Genomic DNA, 22,482 nt, shown 5'->3' with positions numbered 1-22,482 from the left:
TATGGGTCCTTGTGTATATATTTATTTTAACAGAAATATGACCTTTTGTAGATTGCGAATGCCGACCAGAATATAAACACGGAATTGCAAGGAATTCTATTAGTTTTTATTTCACCTTTACAAAAAACTCAAGAGTTTTTAGTGAATGTTTCATGATAAAGAGATGCAGGTAATTCGATTTATTTATCATTATCATTTCCCTATCCGCTTCTAGTGGTGCATACAGCACTACTTTGTCACTCCAAATGCAGCGTATCACGATCATTTTTGTTACATAGAAAGTAAGGCCGTACGCTTCAGTTACCAGTCCAGGAAAACTAAGTATAGCATTGTAGAACCACCTTAAATACAAATATTTCACGTCCAAAAGTCCCGTCCGATTTTTGCCTGAGAGTTACCATCGAGTGGAAAACACTCATGAAATTTATTACTACGGAATTAAATACTTTTAAAATGAAAAGTGTTTTTTTCTAGTGGATTTTTTTATTTACATACGAGTATAATCATGTCCGGGCGAATAAGGAATACAATTCTGTGTGTAAAAAAAAGAACCCCGATGGCCACTCTCAGGTAAAAATACTGAAAAAGGAAATCGAATAGGGATAAGTTTGTCTTATCTTTTAGAGGTTGTGCATTCGCTTACTATGCGTGACGTCCCGGGCTCGATCCCAAAGAAGATCATTATGAAATATTGTTTGAAAAGGTCGTTCTATATTGCAATTTATCATGTTATAAAATGGCCGGTGCAGTGGTGGCGACAGCTCTGGTTTACCAGATCGGACTTGGTTTTTATGGTCTACTAACAAGCCGATGAACTCACATACCCTTTCACCGTCACGTTGAGGAAGTTCAGTGCTACTGTAAATTGGATATAAGTGTTTTCTTACGCGCAGTGTAAAAAAAATAAATAAATTAAAGCATTTAATTGTACAGCGAAGTTTCTCGAAAATGCATGAAAAAAATCATAAAAATAACTTCTTTGAACGACGCCACCAGTTCTTCCGAATCAACCAATGATATAGTGTTGTGATACGCGATACACGATAATGCCAAGCCTCATACGGCTGGCATAATACGACAACTTGTGCAACAATTGGCGGCATCCGTGGTGTAGAGGTCAAGACGCTTGACTCACACACGAAAGGTTCTGGGTTCGATTCCCGGTGAGAACACAAAAAAAAATAAAATGTGATTTTTCTCAAGCCTGGGTGTTCTGTGTGTAATTCACCACTGTAATTGGGCCTCCTGGCCTGTTGTGGTGCAAAAATAAAAAATAAATTCAAATAGGAAACTTTCAACCATCCACCCTATAGTCAAGACTTGGCTCCTTCAGATTCTGTTACATCTGTTAACAAAACTCAAGGATAAAAATTTGAAAGTGATAAAGAGCTAAAAGTGGCTGTGACTACGTATCTCAATACACTGGCGGTGGAGAATTATGACTCTGGGATACAAAAACTCGTCACACATGACGATAAACGCTTAAATTTGCTAGGTGACTATGAAGGGAAGTAGTTTAAGATAGGTTATTTATTTATTTATTTTTATTTGGAAAAAAAAACAGTTTTTGCATATATTGTATACAGAAAATAAAAAAATATATAAACGAAAATTGTGAAAACAGTCAATATAAATTTTCCACAGTGGTGTAAGCTATTGATTAAGTACATCATCGGTATCAAAATAAAAGCAATTTAACAATTAAGACATGTTAGGCACTTAAAAGTTGCAAATAAAAAAATAAAAACATATTTATATATGGTAATAAGAATAAATTAAATAGAAACAAGATAAGTTTAAATTTAAAGAAAAAGAAAATATAAAAGTTGTATAAAAATAACGTAAAAGGTACAAAATATAATAATGAACATACGAGTACATACATAATTACTGACATCATATAACTAAACGGGTGTACTGTCTCTTAGACATCTTCTATATTTCATATGGGAGAGATGAAAAATATCTGCGTGACCGGAGAAAACAGTATTATAATAATGAAATGCTCTAAAGAAAAAGACGTTTTTCCTTGAGTTGGTCCTAGGTTCTGGCAAATTAAATGTAGTATGAAGTCTTGTTCTGTTGGGTACAAGATATTCTTAAGAACTTGTAAGTACAAATAAAACGTTCATATTTGTTTATATGTTCAAGATTTTTTTATATTCCCAACGGGTACTACTTTCCGAATGTCCGAATGACCCTCGTACGATACCAAAAAATATTTTAAAAAACCACTGAACTTCCTCATTGGGAATATTATATTGATGGTGAGAGATAAAAAAATCACTACATACAGGTGTTCTTTAAACCCTGTCACATCCGAAACCACAATGATCTAAAATGATTTAAAAAAATATTTAGAACCAAGAATTTTTTAATAATAAAATATTCAAAAAACAAATGGTTGCTTACCTCTGCAGGGGAGAAGTGAGGGGAGCGCGGCGCAGTATCAGACTCCCCTCTCCTCCCTCCTCGTTTCTCCCCTGCAGAAGTAAGCAACCATTTGCTTTTTTTAATATTTAATTTTTAAAAATTTCATTCGTTCTAAAAAAATAATTCAATGAGCAATATGTATTCTTGCTCATACTGATCATCGTGGTTTCGGATGTGACAGGGTTTAGTGAACATCCTGTAAAGATTCATAGACTGAGGTATATTGACAGTAATAGAAGCATTGAAAGCAATAAATGTAAATTCTAGATAGATAACGCAAATAAATAAAGTATTGTTTGAATGAATTTTTATAAGAAACAGACATATTTTATTTTATTTTATCAAGTTTTGTAATAAAAACCCAATATTTGACACAAAGAAGAAGACACTTTCTTTACAAGGGAAGGGAGAAAATTATGCTACTATTCATTTACAAAGTTGTTATTCTCACCCCTTTTCAGTAAGCGACAGGGCGCTACAACCCCTTAGACTCTGCGCTGTGATTAGTTATCATGAATTTGTCTGTAAGAATTTTTAGGTGGCTCATTTTAATAATGTAAATTATCACCATCTTTGAGTCGTCATGAGGAAAATTAGTGAAGCAAGATCCTCAAGGTCAGAGCTGGTGGAGGAGGAGCCGGCAGGGTTCAGGGAGAAGTGTGCGCAGTGCCTGAGGGGACCCAAGCAGATCATCAGGTCTATTGTTCTACTGACCTGTACCATCGTCGTGTTCTATCAGGTCAGTTTATGTATTTTTTTACTATAAGCGTAAATTTAATGCAAAAATATAACGAAAGAAAGGATTGACATTACAAAAGGTAAAACTCATGGGAATTTTTTTTTGCAAATCAGAAAATTTATTATAATAAATTTTATAAAATTGAAAACTTTTTACGAAAATAAAAAAAATATAACGGAAACAAAATCAATTGCGAAAACGATAATTTATTAGGAAACAAAAAATATTACAAAGTGAAAAAAAATACGAAGGAGAAAATTTACTATTAAATATGAATGTTTCCATCCAAAGAAGTGCATGTTATGTACTTCTGGATTAACTTCTTTCAGCACAAAGATGCTAAGGCTACCAGTTTACAGAGAGCTCATTCGGGCAGCCTTTTTTCGTTCGTCAAAGAGCAACTTTTCCGTGTATGTAACACCGTCAAGGAAACTTATGTCCTCAGATGCGGTGTGATGTGTTCGGTGTGCGGTATGTGGTGGGCAAGCTATTAAATAGGATATTTTGATGAAAAAAAAGGTAAAAAGAAAAATTATTGAGAATAGGAAAATTTATGACAAAAGGAAATTTATAACAAAAAATACAAGTATTCTTTATAAATTGTGGTTATGTCATTTTATTTTTACAATCCATATTTAGTGAAATCTAGCCTCTTATACTCGCACAGACATTTGAACATATTGAAAATATTGTTAAATCTTAAACCAGCCAATGACAGGTCATAAACCCTAGACATCATATTCCCATCTCCAAATTGTTTTTCCTGTCTGTCGCAATAAATTTTGACTTTGTCTACAAACATTTGGATACACTTTAAACAAAGTTTGAGTGTTTATTTAGGTTAATTCTATTAGCAATAAAAGTGAAAATTGATGATTTAAGTGAAAATTTATGGCATCAACCGTAAGTAAGTTCGCGAGGGAAATAAGTTAGTCGTTTTCGATTTTTAATATGACGTAATATATTTACTCATTAGAATCGTTCTGATGGGTCTTATTTATCGCAGTTGGTAACCAGGGTCTGATGATGAAGCTGAGAGATGGATAGTGGAACTCTTAGTTGGCTGCATCGAGTTTGGGCTCATTAGAATCGTCCTGATGGGACCTATTGTGCTAACGAGGGTCAGGTCTGATAATTAAAAAAACATGTGCCTAAATAAAAAAATAAAAATAACATTCATGAAATCGAATTCTCAGTATCTGTTATTATATAATCCATACTTAGTGTGGGATGATCGAAGCCATTTTGATGTCTAGCTTACCCCAGGTAATATATAGCACTAACTGCATGAGCACCCTTCCTAATATTCTTTTCCCGCTGGGGGGACACCAATTTTGGTGTAGATCACCAGTTGTGGTGAAGATCACCCATTAGCGATCGGCTAATTGTCGACTCTACTACTGGCTCAGTAGGTCAGTCTATAAGGGTGTATACACTACGCGTAGATGTTTGTAGTGTAGGGAGTCGATCGAAATCATACAATACATCCAACATCTTACGCGTGGCCCTATTTTGCTATTCAAAAGGTTGCTTCACACTTAATACTAAAACAAAAATCTGCACTTACATGAGTTTTGAACACTATTAATTAAAGATTAAATAAATTACAGTAAAAAACGAACAAGATTCGTTTTTGTATATATATATATTTGAAATACAAATGAGAAATGAAGTCAAAATTTAGATATTTTTATTACGTGTTGACAATAATTTTGAGTTGCGAAGATTTCGGATCTTAATTGTAGGTGGCGAGTTGCAAAGGTAGAGAAGAGTTCTTTGAGATTTTTTGTGGTTTAACTGACATTTTATGATCAGATTGTATTAGTTCGTTGAAGATGTTAGGATTCGTCCTGCGTACTGCCAGGGTTTTTGGTAATACACGAGTACTGAGAATTCTTTATAACCCGTTGGTGCGAAGTAGACTCGAGAGTGGCTCGATGATTTGGGGACCGTGTGAGTTGAAGTACTCTCTTATGGTGGAGAGGGTTCAGAAGAAATTTCTTCGGTTTCTCTACATTAGGGAGTGCGGATATTATCCATGGCTTCAAATCACATTTTTTTTATCCTGTCAACAATTTCAAAACTGTTCGGCGACCGGAATTTTTCTACCTACTCATCATGTTTCTTTATTTTACAGTTCTGATATATTTTTTTTTTTGCACGCGTAATACATGTTTTTAATGAGCTTCCATTGCATCTTTTTCTTTCTTTTGTAGATAGCAGAATGCCTAAGGAAGATAAGGAATCCTCCTACCACGACTTACACCCATTTTGATTTCAACGATACCATTCAGTATCCCGCGGTAACAATCTGCAGGGATCCACCATATAAACAAGAAGTTCTTGATGTAAGTTGATCATCATAATGTTTAACATGACCCACCTCACTCAGTAAAGAATCTTTGTGTATTTTTGAAGTATGGTTTTCTTTAAAAAGTATTTGAAGACCTTGTTTTAAATACCTCAAATAACCAACAATGTCACACAATTCGTAAAATATTTTTAATAAAAACTAACCATCGGAAACGATCCCTCGTAAATGTGAAGCATTTAACAAGAATTTTAATAGTTTTGATATATTTCACACTCCATATAATAGGCTTGATTCAGAATAACAGAGAATAGACGTTTTGTCTCTTTTCCTGCTCTTAATCATTAAATCAAATGCAATTTTCCACTCCTACTTCCTTTAACCATCCTTCATCACTCCTTATCAATGTCCTTCTTTTCCTTGCCACTATCTCTTTGTTTCGTCCATATTTATTTTATTTTAATATATAGTAAATTTATTTTTAATATGGTTTAAACTTTAAACTTTCATTTATTTGATTCAAGACTTTTAGATATATTGCATAACAATAAGTAGTAATATATTAACAATACTGGAGCCAATTTAAAAAATCCAATTTATTAATCTAACAATAAATAATACATAAGAAAAGAGTTCACATAATTGTATGCGTGTGTGCTTAAGCAAAAAACAATGATTTTAAAATGTGTATTCATAACGAGGAGGTTATAGGAGAGAGCTTACTAAGAAAAAAGAAAAAAAAGTTTATACCTACTTTCGAAACCTTTTAAAAAATATTTTAGTTGAGTAATATTTCAAAACATTCTTCGGAAAAAAGTGTTTATTTTAAAATTAAATGGGGACATAATGAACGAATAATGAATAATGTGCAGCGAGCTATTTATTTATTATTAGCTGTGATATTTTATTAAAATAAAATAAAATATATACTTTTAATGCACTGAACAGAACTTGAAAATGTTGGTAATATTGTATGTATATTTAAATATTAAATAGCGCCCAGTTTTATCTGTCGTCTTTGGGCGTGAGGTATACAAATTTGTTTTTTTTTTAAAGGAATAGGTACCGGAACAGAAAATTTATTTGATACTTTAAAAAAAACGCTAATCAAATATTTTTAATTGTTACATTGTTTAATGTACCAAAATTGGTAACTTATATTTATATATAAGTTACCAATTAAAAATATATATTTAAATATAAGTTATTATATCATAATAATCAAATAGATTCAGTTTTGGGGTGCGGAAAATGAGACAGCGAAACGTCGATTTTCACTTAGGGATAATCAGTCCAAAATGTAGTTGTCTTTTTCGTACAGCATCGAGGAGGTATTTGCGAGAGAGCGACAGAAAAACAATGTTTAAATACCTATTTATATAAATTCTTAGCCACCGCGTTTCCTCTTACGACCTCTTATACTTTTAGATTAAGTGATTTTTAGCCCTATTTGTACTTAAAATAATGTAAATATGTTTTTTTGACATATGTTTAAACAAAGACAGAATGGTAAATGCCAACCGATGGCGGATTAGTCTCCCAATAAATGCCTAAAGTCTGTTCATTATTACAAGAATTTCCAAATAAACAAACCAGCCGTGTGATATTCGACGGAGAAAAGCCTATTTCACACATATCATCTCAATGTAAACGGCACGGTAAAATTATAGTGGATTGACATTTATTACATTCGTTTGTACCTATTTAAATTTAATGATTTTTTAAATTATTTTTTTTATAAAACTCCATATTTAATTATTTAAATAAAAACATCAACGCCTCGGTTTAATATATTTAAAAAAAATTAATACTAGCCTTCTTATAATTTACCCAAATATTTCAATTTTGGTGACCATTTTCAACGAGTTGTAAATAACTCACTATGAGAAAATGGAAGTCAAGTTGGGTAGAGTGGGGTTCGAACCTCGGACCTTTCAACCGTGAGTCCACAATACTAGGTACGGGACCACAACCCGATTCAAATAATATAGTAAAACTAAACACAAGAGATTTCAATGATAATTTTATCAAAATCACTATTTAAAGTTAGCGAGTACTCTCAGGTAAAAATCCAGCAAAAGGAAATCGACTGGAGATTACTCGGTCTTATGGTGTTCTGGTTATGTTTGCCAGGCATTAAATAAATAAATAATTGTAAAACAATAAATATCAATCCACCGTATTGTATTTTATCATGCCGTGTAGATTTTTGCCGTGGTGTGAAATGGGCCAATCACGCGATATCACGCAGTGGGCTCGTGGTTTGCACGTTCACGGCGCGCCGTGGCGGTCCATTCTCTGTGAATGTATGGTAGGCGTCCTTAGTTCCGTATTTCTCTTTCAAAAAATTATCACTCGGTTGAGATTTATGCCCATGCAGGAAAAGTGCTTAAAATCCCCTAAAAAATAGACATGTCACTTTGTAAAGCGCACTGAAATAAACTCCTAATTGCACTGATCAAACGTTGCATTAGGAAAGATCAAGCATGTATTTTTAAATAGATAATGTATCTTTATCAGAAACAAATGTAGACAATTTAAAATCGAATATTTTTTATGTAACCTGAAGGGTAGATAGTCAAATCAGCTGACAAATTTCACACACATGTAACAGAAACACGGGCTATACGGGCATCCGAGGTTCACATCGGAGTGGAAGTACTTCCCTTTTGCTAAGGTGGACCTGGACGAATTCTGGCACGCAGCCACGTACGACGACGAAGAAAATATTATTTCTATCGGCCTCAACACGACTTCGGATAGTGAGTATACCCAATATTGTATTACAAGTAAATTGGTCTATTTCGACCTTAGAATACCCACATGATTTTAGAGCTGCAGGCTTGTTCTGTCACGATTTCGTTTCGTAAGTTCGTTCGTTCGCCATATCCATCTCATTCTAATGCAATCAAACCCGTATTTCGCTCTCGTTTCTTCTCATACGATACGAATGAATTAACGAAACGGATTAGCTACAGCATAATGCCACAGGTATTTTAAAACACTTTAAAATAACTCGTATAAATGAATAATAAGGAAGTTTAGTGGTTTTTAAAATATTTTTTATATTTGTTAATAAAAAAATAAAAAATACATTTTTATGTATCGTATTATCATCGTTACGAATTTAAAGTTTTGTAACTTTTAAATACTCCCCGCGTGACATCACTAGTTCACTCCGGTGAGTTGGCTTCCATTTTTGTTGGCGTTTTCCTAATTGGTGAGTTGCTTCACTGGCAATCGGAAATCTATAACAACATTCTAATATTGATTGAGTGCAAAGAACTTTGATGTTATTTATTGTTTTTATTTGTATTAAAAACATTTTTATTAATTTTTTCATATATTTTAGAGGAACTTCGTAGTACAATTAAATGCTCTACTTTTTACCGCGCGAGAGAAAATATTTTTTATATCCGATTTCCCGTAGCACTAAGCTTCCTCATAGAAAAATATCGACGAATGAAGTGACAAAAATGAAACCATACAATATTTACATATACATTTCTGGGAAGGTTGACATGAAATATTATTAAAAAACGCTGCATTAAGTGTACGAATATAGTGATCTATGCACCACCAGGTGCGGACAGGGGTATGATGAAGATAACATATTTTAAATTTACGATTAAAATGTTGATTTCGAAAATCAAAAAAAATCTACGCATTTTGTCACCTAAGGTTACAGGGTTAAGAAAACTAATTTGGTCAAAATATTAACAAATTCATTGCATTGTAAAATACATAAATGACATTAATGTTACTAAATATTGGTATTTAACCCTTTACCGAATTTTTATGCCTACCGGTTTCACGACGTAACCGTCTCTTCGTCAGGACACTCACTACACCAACACGCAAATATAAATATACACTTTCACTTTTACCCTCGTCGTAGAATACATAGTATTTACGGAAAAATACATGCAGAGTTAAAGGGGATAAAAACACCCCCATCACCCCCCCACACATTCTGCAACATATCGCTTAATATTATGAACCTAATTTTAGTGCATGTTCAGACATGGTGGTGTTTGTATCCCCTTTAACTCTGCGTGTAATTTATTTATTTTTGTGTAAATACTATGCATACTGCGGTGATGGTAAAGGCGATATTGTATTTTAGTATTTGCATGTAGGTGTAGTGAGTGTCTTGACGAAGAGACGGGCATGTCCCGGAACCAGTAGACATAAAAAGTCGGTAAGTGGTTATATATTAATATTTACTAACATCAATTAAAATGTTTGACAACATATTTAATGCTTTGAACATAAAAGAAAATTTAGATCGATAAAATTGGTATTTGACTACGTATTTACATTTAAGATCGTATTGTAGGTTCACATACATGTGTCGTTCCTGGTTGTGTCTCTAGAAACTATGTCTCTGTAATCAACTAATGTATGTACATTGTTTTTTTATAAATACAAATTAAATATGTTTTTAGGTACTGTAATAAAAAACACTCTACATTTTATTTATGGAAAATGTCAAACTATATACCCGACTATAGAGTTGACAACTGCTAATAAAGAGACGGGGTATTCAATTCTTTTGAGTCATTCCATGACTGATATCAAAAACAGTAGTAGCACCATACCCCCAGGCTACCATATCTTCATACACCAAGAAGAAGAACCTTTCGCAGGTAAGAGCAACAATTAAATTAAAGGGTCAGTTTTAAAATTAATAATGGTGTATTAAAACCTAATGAAACTTAGCCGAAACCAAGTTAAGGTTTTTACTAGAAACCTTACAGGGCGCTGCAAATTCAATTAATAAACTAATAAAATTGATAAATAAATACACCTTGCAAGGAATTTTTCTAAAACCTCAAAATATTAGAGGCGAATCGTCTATATAAGCGATTATGCGCAGCTTACTATTATATTTGACTATCCATAACAATGTTTTATGGTAAGTTTGTTTACATCGAGGGGGATCCTTAAGCCCACTATCTACCCGCAGCTGTTAAAGAGTCCCGGGGACTTATTGTAAATATTTCTAACGAATACTAACTCTATGCAGATTAAGGAAGGGGGAAGAGGATGTGTGGACAGAGGCCAACACGTCGTCCTCACCCCACAGGATCCCCTCAATGCCTCTGTTTTTTTTATCTAAAAATATCTACATCTACAAACAATTTACACAAATAAACGTATACAAAAATAATGACTTTCAACCACAGCAAACATAGCTAACACAACAAACATAATTAAAAACACGGATATTTACAATGAAAGAACGGCCTAAGATAAAGAACTCCTTGGGTGATCAGAGGCAGAGGATCCAAATACAAGAGAACGTGTGCATTCTTTATTTACAGAAAAATAAAGAAATAATTATTATTTCTTATAAATCATTGCCACCGTTTATATTTTAATCCAAACATTAATAAAACACGCCAAGCGCCAGTAGTGGGCAATGAAACTAACAGATTATTCCTGCTTATTTCTTCATTCAAATAAGTATACTTTATTTTGAACACCTTAAACCCGGTACCAGTTTTTTTTTCCTGGAGTAAACTTGCAGATTACACAAATTATTTTATGATTCTCGATCGAGACTTTCGAGCATTATTTCTTAAGAGCTATTTTTCTTTGACCAGCATTACTTTCATGCAATCATATCGCGGGACATGTGGCGCTTGACGCGGCTGTTTTTGGAATTATTCATTTCTAGAACTAATCGGCCGGTTGACATTTCAAATTTCAATCGTAATGGAAATACCTTTCTTGTAAATAAAATTACTGTTCGCCACTGCTAGATATAGGTTCTGCAGTGCAGATGATGAACTATCTGTACATATTATATGCGAATGTGATGCTTTATATTACAAAAGATCATCAGGGGACCGCTGCGCTGGTTTAACCTGGGGATGTTAGCGCTTACCCTTACCTTATATACCAATTCTTAAAGGACCAGGGCCTCGATTATAATCGGAGGATAAAGACGTCATACCTTTACCTTGACGGTATAGTTCCCTCTACCGATTATAAAGATATACTACCGACCCCCCCCCCCCCCCCTTTAAGTTTTGGGTAGGTACATCGATATGAATCAAGGGGAAGCGTGCATACGTACGGTACACATATCTACGCTCTAAAATTACATAGTTTCAGTATGACGTCATAGTTGGAGATAAAAGTCTAACAACCGACTACAAAGGTATGGTACCGATACCACCACCATCAAGTTTTGATGTAAGTTCATCATTTTATACCGAGGAGTCTAGAACCCATCGATACGTTTATCTACGCAATAAAAGTATCGAAAATTTTGTTCCACCGAGCAATTTTTCTTTTAATTATAATTTATTAAAAAAATTTATCGTTTTGAGGTTAGCACTTTTTTTATAAAAAGCCTATTAAAAATATGAGAGAGAAATAAGTAAGTTTTGAAGTCAATTTAAATTCCGATATAACTGTCATGTTTATATTACGAACGCCTAGATGTGGAAATAATGTCACTAGGTTCTCTTCTATTAACAAATAAGAGCATCTAGGCGCCAGACACAGATTATATGCGTCAGAAAGTTACCACTCGAAAAAAATAATTTAGTAATTATATTTTTTCCATCTGTTTTACTATCTTTTCGAGTGTTTGTATCGAGACGTTACAGGAGCCGGCTTTGTAGTCGATCGGTACAGATCAGTAGATACATACAGACAATCGTTAAGTGTACCGTATAGGTGATTTCCAAAAGGCATGCGAAATTCATATTCAAGCGAGCATTTTTTTATTGAATTGGGATTTATTAAAGTTTATAATCGCTTTGAAGTGAGCCCTTTTATTACAGAAGCCTATTTAAAATAAAAATGAGAACTATTTGAAATGTTAATGACGTAAGAAACGCGGACTAATTGTTTGCGATCATTCCATTGGCTTGTTTTGATCATATGTCGATATGACAAGTAGGTAGAACATACCGAGATAAGATACAGATAATACAGAAGTTAAGTATACCGTCTCGATATATACAGATGAAGATAGCGTTCATAATCGAGGCACAGGGCCGCGATTACAATGGGAAGCTAAGGACGTCATGCGTTCACCATGACGGTATAGTTGAAGATATATTCTCCCGAACGATTATAAAGATACATTACTGACCCCCCTTCAAGTTTTTGGTGGGTAAATCGATAAGTAACAAGGGAAAGCGTACGCCACAGTACACATATCTACGCACTAAAGTGACATACCTTCATTATGATGTCAAAGTTGAAGATAAAATATCCCGAGCGATTACGAAGATACACTACCGACCCCCACTCCCCTCTTTGGGCGTAATAGATAATAAATAAAACGATAAAATTTTAAGCTTAAAAATGCAGATTTGTCTTGCTTTTGTATATTAAACTTAAGTAACACAAACCATACTATTTTTAAGGAAAAATATATTATGAAACTAATATTGCTATGCGTCACTGTCTTCCAATCTTTAAAAATATCTTATACAATATGTTATTCATCACTGTAAAAAGTTCACATCATAGCTGCGTAGTACTTTGAAACATACAATGCGTCATATTGGTTAGTACTCGTACATAAGAAGTTGGCAGTCAGCACCAAAGCATGAAACCAATTAATGACTACAAGAATCCGAAGATGTAGGAAATATTGCATTTTGGTTGAAACAACTTGAAGCGTTGAATATGTTTGTTTGATGTTTTAGAAAAGACTACTACCAATCAGATGGAGTACATTTATGTAAATGTTGGGGAACATGTTGATGTCAAGTTGGAAGTCCAACAGGTAAACATGCTGTCCAGGGGTCCCGAGGTTTGCGACTCCAACGAAGGATATAGTTCGTCAGTGGTAAGCGAACAATTCACATAAAAATTATCTTGTTCACGTGTGGTAGGTAATACTTTGTACTCATATTCATCATCATCAATTAAAAAAAAGTTGCTTGAAAAATGCAAATGTCTTAATTATTTATTTATATATACGCCCAATGGGCATTTTTAAAGACATGTTTATGCATAGAAAATTATTATAAAAAAATTAGAAAGACTCAATGGTTTATATTAGACATTGTGGGAGTGGATGCGGAAGAGAGGTGTTTATAATTGAATTTGATTCAGTGATCGTTTTAAAGAAGACAACTTGTTATCAAAGAAATCAAGACTGGTATGTTTGTTGGCAGACCTAAGAATTCTGGGCATAGGGGAATGAAAGCCATAGTTAGTTCTATGGATATCGGTATGAAAGAGTAAGTTTTGTCTGAGGGTTTTAGACGGGATATTTAATTTTACTGAGCTCAGTAGTTCAGGCGCATCAAAGAGTGAGTTGAGAATTTTAAATAGGACTATAAGGTCGGATTTATTTATATGGTCTTAAAGAGAAGATATATTCAAGGTCATTTCAACTTATCGCTGCCCTACCACGCGGTTATTAAAAAAGATAAAATATAGATTGTAAATTAAACGTTTAAGACTACGGGGTCACCATTTATAGAACGGGTGCGCGTGAGTTATTTTGAGGTTAAATCACATCTGAAATTCAATTTTTCTTTTATTTTATTCAGAAGACATTCAGTCATACATAATAAGTATTAAAAACAACATTTTTTAACATAAAAAGACCAATTAAGTTTTCATAAATTATGCAAAAGATATAAACATTAAATGTGACAAAAAAAAAGAATTTCAAATGAGAAAAGAATAATTGTTCACATTTGCGTTTTCCATGGAGGTAATAAATTAAAATAAATTAAAATACCGAATGCGCACTCCGAGCTATCCACGCACACATACATGAACGCACATATAAAACATACACAAACATATACATTACATTACATGCGGCACATATACATAGCATAAACCACTCAAGAGGAACATTCAGCAACTATCCCAAATAATCGACCCCATGAAGAAATTTTCTGTATAAATGCAACGTGCAGTAAAAAATGTCTACATAAATACTGAGTCCATTATAATTTCTACAAGTACGTCTAATGAATGAATTCGAGGTATAATTGTTTTTGCAAGTTGGTACATAAAAAAGGGAATTTAATCTGGTATAGCGAAGAAGACAACAGAAACCAATATTTTGTAAAAGATACGGCGAATCAACCGTAGTATTTAGAATTTTGAAAAGAAAAATTAAATCAGATGTAAGGCGCCTTTTTTGTAGTGATTCTATATTAAAAATAATTTCCGTATTCAAATGTTCAATATCCTTTTAATCTAAAAAACTGTCCAGAGTTAAATAATATTGTTGCGTAATTGGTTGGAAGAGAGATCTTTTTTGTACTTATTTAGGTATAAATGATTTATTTAAGTAATTGTATCGACACGGTAATGACAGGATCTTTTATTTTTTTAATTTTTGATATTAAACTTTTTTTTGTGTTAGGGTATACCTTGTAGTTTTCACATTTATATTAGTTTACTATAGCTTTTTATGTAAATCATTGAACTTATGTTTGAGCACCTAATGACAAACTGCTAGAAAAGCGGTTCAAAGGGACTAACGCGTATTTTTATGTTTTTTGTAGAAACTCGGTAAACATGTTTTATTATAAATAAAGACTAGTAAAAACAAAATAAGGTTCTCCGAAAATATCAAGACAAAGATCATCTACTATTATATTATGCGAGTTTTCTAATAATATATGTTATGTTTATCTGATTATATATGTTTATTAACAAGCTGTTTTGCTTTAAAGTTGAATGCATAACACTATGTTTAAGACAGGTTTGTAAAAGCTTTTTTTTTTGGAAATTCATTCTAAGAAGGATGATTTGAACTGAATTATTTTTATTATGTAATAAAATAAAAGTACTTTATTCACAGAATGTATGATGTATGCCTGGAGAGCGAATTGGCGATGAACGAAAGTAAGTCAAAAGTGATGGTATTTGAAAGGGATAGTGAGGTTACTGACTGCATAATAAATGTAAACAACGAATGTCTCGAGCAAGTAGAAGAATTTGTGTACCTGGGAAGCATGTTTTCAAGAGATGGAAGAGTAGAAAAAGATGTTGAAAAAAGAGTGAATGCGGGCAACAAAATGAACGGAGCACTAAGCACAGTAATTTCTAATAAAAATATGTCAATCGAAGCTAAACTGGCAGTGCACAACGGAGTTTTAGTCCCAACACTTATGTATGGAAGTGAAACATGGAACTGGCAGAGGAAGGATGAAAGCCGAGTGAACGCGGTTGAAATGCGATCTCTTAGACGAATGTGTGGGAAATCAATGTATAACAGGGTTGCGAATGATGAAATCAGGCGAGAGTGTAAATCTGAGACAAGTATAATTGATAAGATTAAGAAAGGGTCTCTGAGATGGTTTGGTCACGTAGAACGAATGGACGACGAGAGAATGGTAAAACAAGTATATATGGCAAAAATGAACGGCAACGTTAGACGAGGACGACCAAGGAAGACGTGGCATGATCAGATAAACCAAAATCTTAAGTCTGGTCATGTCAAAAGCAGACAGAACCGAAGGGCATGTATGACAAGATGTATGAATGTGGAAGAGGCTAGGAGTGTATGCCAGGATAGACGTGTATGGCGGTCCATTCTCTCTGCCTACCCCTACGGGGAAATGGCGTGATGGTAGTAGTAGTAGTAGTAGTAGTACTTTATTCACAGGAAAGCTGAAGAAAAGAGGTTTAAGTCTTCACGTTGAAATATATTTTTAAATGTGCAAGTTGTAATATGTATTTTATTTCAACTGTAGTGTTCGGAGATATGCAGATCAAAAGACGTGATCGAGGAAATAGGATGCTCAGGACCATGGATAGAGTCTGACGTACCAAGATGCAGCAATTACTCTGACATGAAAGATCTCATCGTGTATTACATACAGTAAGTACGTCCGATCGTTGTAGACTACAATTTCAGCCAGCAACACATATAATTTGTATCAGCGACAATCTATAAGGTCTCGCAACAAGAACTTTTAGGGTAAGATTTTCAATTTCTAATACGAAAATAGCATTGGTACCATATCCAATCATTTGAAAGATACGCAATAAATGAGGACTTTTATTTTATCATTTTGGCATTTACTTTTTGGAATCTGAATATCTGAATTATGTTCTCATTAATATTGTCCCGGGTTTGATTTTTGACGGCATGAAATATGAATTAAAAAGAGGGAGTTTCGCTGCAATATCGCATAGTCCAAGGACATGATTTAAATCGTCAAACATCTTGCCGTAATACATAAAATGATTGGGGTCATAATAAGTCCTTGCAGAATGGATGTAAAATGGTTTTAAAGGTGGTTGGTTCTACACCGAAATATTTAATTGTTTCTGGGCCAGTATTATAGTGAGAGTAAACGCTTATCTCCAATTTTATCTACAATGTAAAATTAAGTTTTCTGTATGAGGGAGGAAACCCCAAGGGAATCCAGCCTGTCTGCAGACTTTTGGAAATACTCAAAATATTGTTGAATATGCAAATTTTATTTTTCATACAGAAAACGTAATTTTACATTGTAGATAAACATTTACTCTCACTGTAATACTGGACCAGAAACAATCAAATATTTCGGTTTAGCCGGATGATTCTCACCCGCACGATAAAGGTTTCAGCTTTTTTACTTCAGAAGAGTCAACAGATGGAAGAAATGAGAAAATGTGGATGTAAACTAGCCAACGACAGGACATAAGCCCTGTAAATACCTGGACTTCCATATTCCCTTCTCAAAAGTGTTTTCCCTCTCTGTTGCGAAAAAGAATCCACAATTCTTTACTTCACCACATTTCACACAAAATGTAAACGTTTCATTCGTTCATTTATAGATTATTGAATGTACAAATGTCGGTTCAAAATTATAAAAAATAAATAAATCTTTTTCGAACTCTAGCACGGATCAATGACTATAAAGAATCCCATATAATTAAATACGTAAAAAACAAAAGTAAAATACAATTTCTCAATCAAAATTCAATGATATAGATTAACAAACATCACTCTGTGAGATTTAAATTGACACTAAAAATGCATTATGTAACTTAGTAGACATTATAATAATAAATATGTACATCTCCCTTCCCCTCCTTATCCTCTCTTCAAGCATTCTTGTCGTAATCCCGCCCAATTTACAATAACTTACTGTTTTAAAAAATAAATATAAAAAAATATTTGATTATTGAAAAATATTTACGAATGCATGAAAATAACATTTTTATATGTATAAACTTATATGTATTTATTTAATATGTAATATATTTACTTTACTAACTTCGTATACTTTGTGGAAATCTGTTATTAGTTCTGAGTTTATACACTATATCTGTTTGGTAACTATAAATATGTATGTAGAACTGTTGATTTCCCCAATAAAATAAAATAATGTGCAGGACTAACATCTATCGATAATTATTTAGATGGAAAATGTATACTTTTTTTTAAACATCTTTAATTACAGGTTACCGACGAATTTCATACGAGTTCATACAAAAATACACATTTTCGTACATAAATATTGATTTTACTTTATACAGTCCCGATATGTGGGGATGAAGATAGCATTTGTAATCGCGGCCCTGAACAGGCACCTAAAAAGCTAGACTAAGCACTTTAGTTTCGCTGGAATTGGAGTACCGATGCTGTGCCCTTTGCAGCACTGGGTGTGTATCTGTGTATTGAGAAATGGTGATGATGAAATAACAGTTTCGATGTCTTCTAGATTGGTAAATGCTGTAAACAACGAATGTGACTGCCCTAGGCGATGCCGGTCCTATCTATACCGCGCGTATGTCGTTGACAGAAATTCACTCACTCACTGGGATGCCCTAACCAGCTCTTGGGCTTTTAAAACAGGAAAAGAAAGGTATCAGACACAGGTAGGTGATAAAAAATAGAAAAAAAAATGTGCAGAAATACAATGACAAAAGGCTGCCTCCGTATAGTAATGCCTAAGATGATTGACTCACACATTCCGGGTTAGATTCCCGGTGAGTGCCCAAAAAGAAACGTTTTGTAGTATCAGAAGACTTGTTTTTTTAAGTACTGTATTGAAGACCCGCATGCTGGTTCTGGGATGACTGATATTTCGTTCTCGAAACAGCGGGTGTTGAACCAACATGGCATGTACTGAAAAATTAAAATTTGATAAATATTACGAGCTTTAAACAAATATGTATTGTTAATTGGATTATATTGTACCTTACATTATTAATTTAATTCCCACTGAGCTTAGATTTAATAATATATGTAAAATAAAAAATAATAGAAATTGACTTCATATTTAAGATTTTAAATATTAATGTAGAGCGAATGGACAGCGAAAGAACGACTAAGAATATTTATAATGCGAATGTTGATGGATGCAGAAATATATGAAAACCGAGAAAGACATGGCAAGACCATGAAATAAATAAAATAAAAAAAACCTTTTCTTTATTTTGCAGCTGTACATATATTTTAATACAAAAACTGTATCAGTTTACCAAGAAACTCACGGTTATGACTGGTCCCTCTTCCTTGCTGACTTTGGAGGCAGTTTGGTAATGAAAAAAGTTTTTTAATATTTTACACGTGTTCATTTTTGCTCTCCGAGTTCGGAATTTTAAAATGGGAAATAAATTGATAAATATAAAGCATGCATCATTTAGGTAAGTTAAATAAGTATTTTTGGGGATCACAGAGACGAGGAAGGAATTTTCACGAAGCGTCCTTGCATACTTGATGTGAATACACCATTTGATGGCGGATTTTAGCCCCCCACTTTGAAGGCTTTGTAATGGAACGTGACTGAAATGAAAAATTAAACAAGCTTCTCAAATTTGATTGTATGAGGTCTAAAAAGCAATACAAACTGAAGGTAGAACCTGTGGATTTCGACGGAAAATTAAAATGATAAATTGGTCTCCGTTCTCATTGGCAAATCGACCATTTAACGAGTTTGTTTTAATCGTTTCTTGAATCAGGTTTCTTTATAAACCCCCTGATTGTAGCGACTGATACATTATTTTATTTCAAATAAATGCGTGTGAGTTTTTTGACACGTTCTTAACTGGTAATACATAAATGTTTTAGAAAATGGAAATCAAGTTGTAGAAAGGCGAAGTTTAATCTTCAAACATCTGATCCAGAGGCATATTCGTAAATACCCGAAACCGTATCAGTGTCGATTTGTAAATAGCGAACGTGTCGGATTGCGATGCCTGACGCGATATCTACTCCAGCAATAACAGAAACAAACCAAGTTTTGTAAAATACATTTATGGTGTAGTCGAGATACTACAATGAAAATAAGAATGTTTATGTTGAGTGACGTTAGTAGGCGCTACTCAGAGGTGATTTCGAGGCGTTACGAAATTGAAGAATGCTTATTTACAACGAGCGCCAGAGTGATTCCGAAACATCCCGAACGGGAGACGTATTTCCGAGTGATACCGGAGCATTACGAATATGCGATCCGAAGTCCACCATACTACCATGGGAGCAACTACACCCTTTAAAGAAAAATCATCAATATTTTTTAATATATAACCTATTTTACATATCCACAAAGCAGTGGTCGGCAAACCGCGGCTCGCGAGCCTCATGTGGCTCTTTAGACATTTGAGTGCGGCTCGCACAACCCAAGATTCACTCTTCGCTTATATTTGTCAACGGGTCTCAATGAAGAACTTTAAGGATTATTGCCACTAAAAGGTAAAACACGTGGCGAGGAATTGCAAATGCTGTCATTAAATGCACAAAGAAACAGCATTTTACACTCGATAAAATTGTTTCGATTTCAACAAATGGGACAAATAGTGTGACCGGAGAGAGAGAAGGTTTTGTTTCTATTTTGAAGGCAACAATTGTTCATGAGATACTTGTTTGTCGTTGCATCATTCACCAAGAAGCGCTTTATGCGAAGATATTTCAAGAAGAAACTCAATATTTTGGAATTGGTAATCAAGATTGTCGACACAATTGATCAATTATCGCTAAATCAAAGAGTTTTTTGTTGAAATAGGGAGTGAATACGCAAACCTTCTACTACATAATAAGGTCCGTTAGCTTTGAGGAAACCTTTTAACACGAAAACAAATTTGGCTCGCAAAAGAAATTTAAATTCTTGTACCGCTGATATTTGGCTCGTTTGACTAATGAGTTTGCCGACCACTGCCATAAAGCATCTAAACCCGCACCTAACCCTCTAAAAGTATCTCAAAAGAGAATCCTTAAGACAATGTTAAAGTTGCCTGTTGTCACCAATTCGATATATGTGTTCAGAATAGCGGCTGTTATGGATGCTATTCAAGTTTTTAAACGGGTTTTACTATGTTATTGGCACAAACACAAACACAAGACCAAAGCTAAAAACAAAGGAACCCGGGAAGCCATTGAAGAACTACAGCCGGTACCGAGAATGCGAACATCATACGGTCCATGTTCCCACGTATATCTTGGACCTAAACCCTTTAACTGCCGAAAAATGTTCTGGACATATCTAAATACTCGAAAACAAGCAAAAAATGAACATATATATTAATGGACAGAAATTCAATCAACCCGAAAAGTATGGTCACCTTATAATTTCTATAATCCAAGCTACCTACACTTAGTTGAGATTTGTAACAATATATTTGTATTTAAAACATAAATAATTTTGAATGGGTTGTGGCCCATTGGCTAGTGTCTAGGACTCACGGCTTAAAGGTCCATGGTTCGAATTTAACTCTACAGCAACATGATTCCCATGTTCTAATAGTGAGTTATTTACAACTCGTTGAAAATTACCCTCAAAATCCTCGTGGTCAGAGCGTTTGCCTGCCATGCAAGGTCTCGGGATCGATTTCTGACATGGTTGACATGAAATATTTATTAAAAAAAGTGTTTCACACTAAAATATTTCCAAGTCCCTGAACTGGTACCTGAAGCATAAGACTGATCATCGAACCTTCATGTAACAAAAAATGATCAAGATACGCTGCGATTGGTATACCAATGCAGTACCCTATGCACCATTAGATGTGGAAAGGAAATGATGAAATGTATTTAAAAAACGCACATATTTAATTTTCCCTTTATAATTTTTTTTTTTTTTTCGTTTGTCTATGTTAAATGTATAGAACAATTTAATGAGTAAAATATATTTTATATCACACTAAACTAAAATTGTAAAATGTCTCCCTCGGCACGGGTTTTTCCAGTGAGGAATACATCGTTAATTCAATTATTTAAGGTATTCTTGTGAATTATTAAATAAATTAATACATTTATGTAAAAAAAAACCATAAGTGAGAAAAAAATACCACGTCAGCACTGCCCGGCCAAACTTTTCTTTAAATACGATATTTGTTTATGTTTTCAGGGATTTCTGTTAGGACTATCAGTTTTGGGGGTTATCAGCATTCTTGAAAACGTCTTTAAAACCTTCATACAACCTTTGGTGCCGAAGAAAAAGCTAACTGCTCTAGCCGAGGAAATTTTGGAAAAAGACAGGAAGGGTGTTAAAAGAGGGAAAGTACCGAGAAATGGAGGAGATGGTGATAGTATTAAGGATTTAGACGAGCAGAAAAAGTTAGACAGAGAAAATATACTTAACAATTATGATACATTTGATAAATACGGTGACAAACATTTTTATATATAAAATACGCTAAATTATTAACCTTTACTATGTGTTTGCTTTTTTTATATATACTATTTATTAAACAAAACTTATTTACTACGTACAAGATGGTGATGTATCTAGTATTTTAATAAAATAAAAATTAAATATAAAAAACTTAAGAACAACAATAACTGCATCATTTTGCTGTGCACATATGAATTTTTGTAAATATATTGATTAAATTTTAATTAAGTATTTTAGGAGTGCAAACATGGATGAAATTAAACAATATATATTATTCTTCTCAAACTTAATTCGACTACACACTACTTAGAGAATGAAAAAAAAACTAGAGCCCCACAAAAACTTTAACACAAAGCAAATTAAAACAAATATTTTTTAAGCAGCCATCGCCCTCCTAGACCGCCTCAACGCCCCCAATTTTTTTCTGGGCCTTCTACCGCCCCCCT

At 33.7% G+C, this 22,482-nt stretch overlaps 1 protein-coding gene across 1 annotated transcript; it reads left to right on the top strand.

The window, feature by feature from the left end:
- The first annotated feature begins 115 nt into the window (after window positions 1–115).
- On the top strand, window positions 116–22,071 carry ppk17 (amiloride-sensitive sodium channel pickpocket 17). Its single transcript, XM_088234896.1, has 10 exons — window positions 116–169; window positions 2,972–3,172; window positions 5,389–5,520; window positions 8,098–8,245; window positions 9,932–10,132; window positions 13,160–13,302; window positions 16,184–16,311; window positions 18,146–18,302; window positions 18,870–18,965; window positions 21,770–22,071. The coding sequence occupies exons 2-10, from the start codon at window positions 3,017–3,019 to the stop codon at window positions 22,049–22,051; spliced, it is 1,443 nt and encodes a 480-aa protein (XP_088091022.1). The 5' UTR covers window positions 116–169; window positions 2,972–3,016; the 3' UTR covers window positions 22,052–22,071.
- Window positions 22,072–22,482: the final 411 nt, after the last annotated feature.

This window comes from Micrasema longulum, unplaced genomic scaffold, assembly GCF_059751315.1.
Source record: "Micrasema longulum isolate JH-2025_06_02 unplaced genomic scaffold, ASM5975131v1 h1tg001298l, whole genome shotgun sequence".
Taxonomy (NCBI): Eukaryota; Metazoa; Arthropoda; class Insecta; order Trichoptera; family Brachycentridae; genus Micrasema; species Micrasema longulum.
Note: the sequence above shows the minus strand (reverse complement) of the source record. Positions and strands in the feature narration are given on the sequence as shown.

Excerpts from the sequence above, each read along its gene's own strand:
- ppk17 (XM_088234896.1), top strand. The coding sequence starts at position 3,017 with ATGAGGAAAATTAGTGAAGCAAGATCCTCAAGGTCAGAGCTGGTGGAG. Across the intron at positions 3,173-5,388 it reads CCATCGTCGTGTTCTATCAG|ATAGCAGAATGCCTAAGGAA; the intron begins GTCAGTTTATGT and ends TTTCTTTTGTAG. Across the intron at positions 10,133-13,159 it reads AGAAGAAGAACCTTTCGCAG|AAAAGACTACTACCAATCAG; the intron begins GTAAGAGCAACA and ends TTGATGTTTTAG.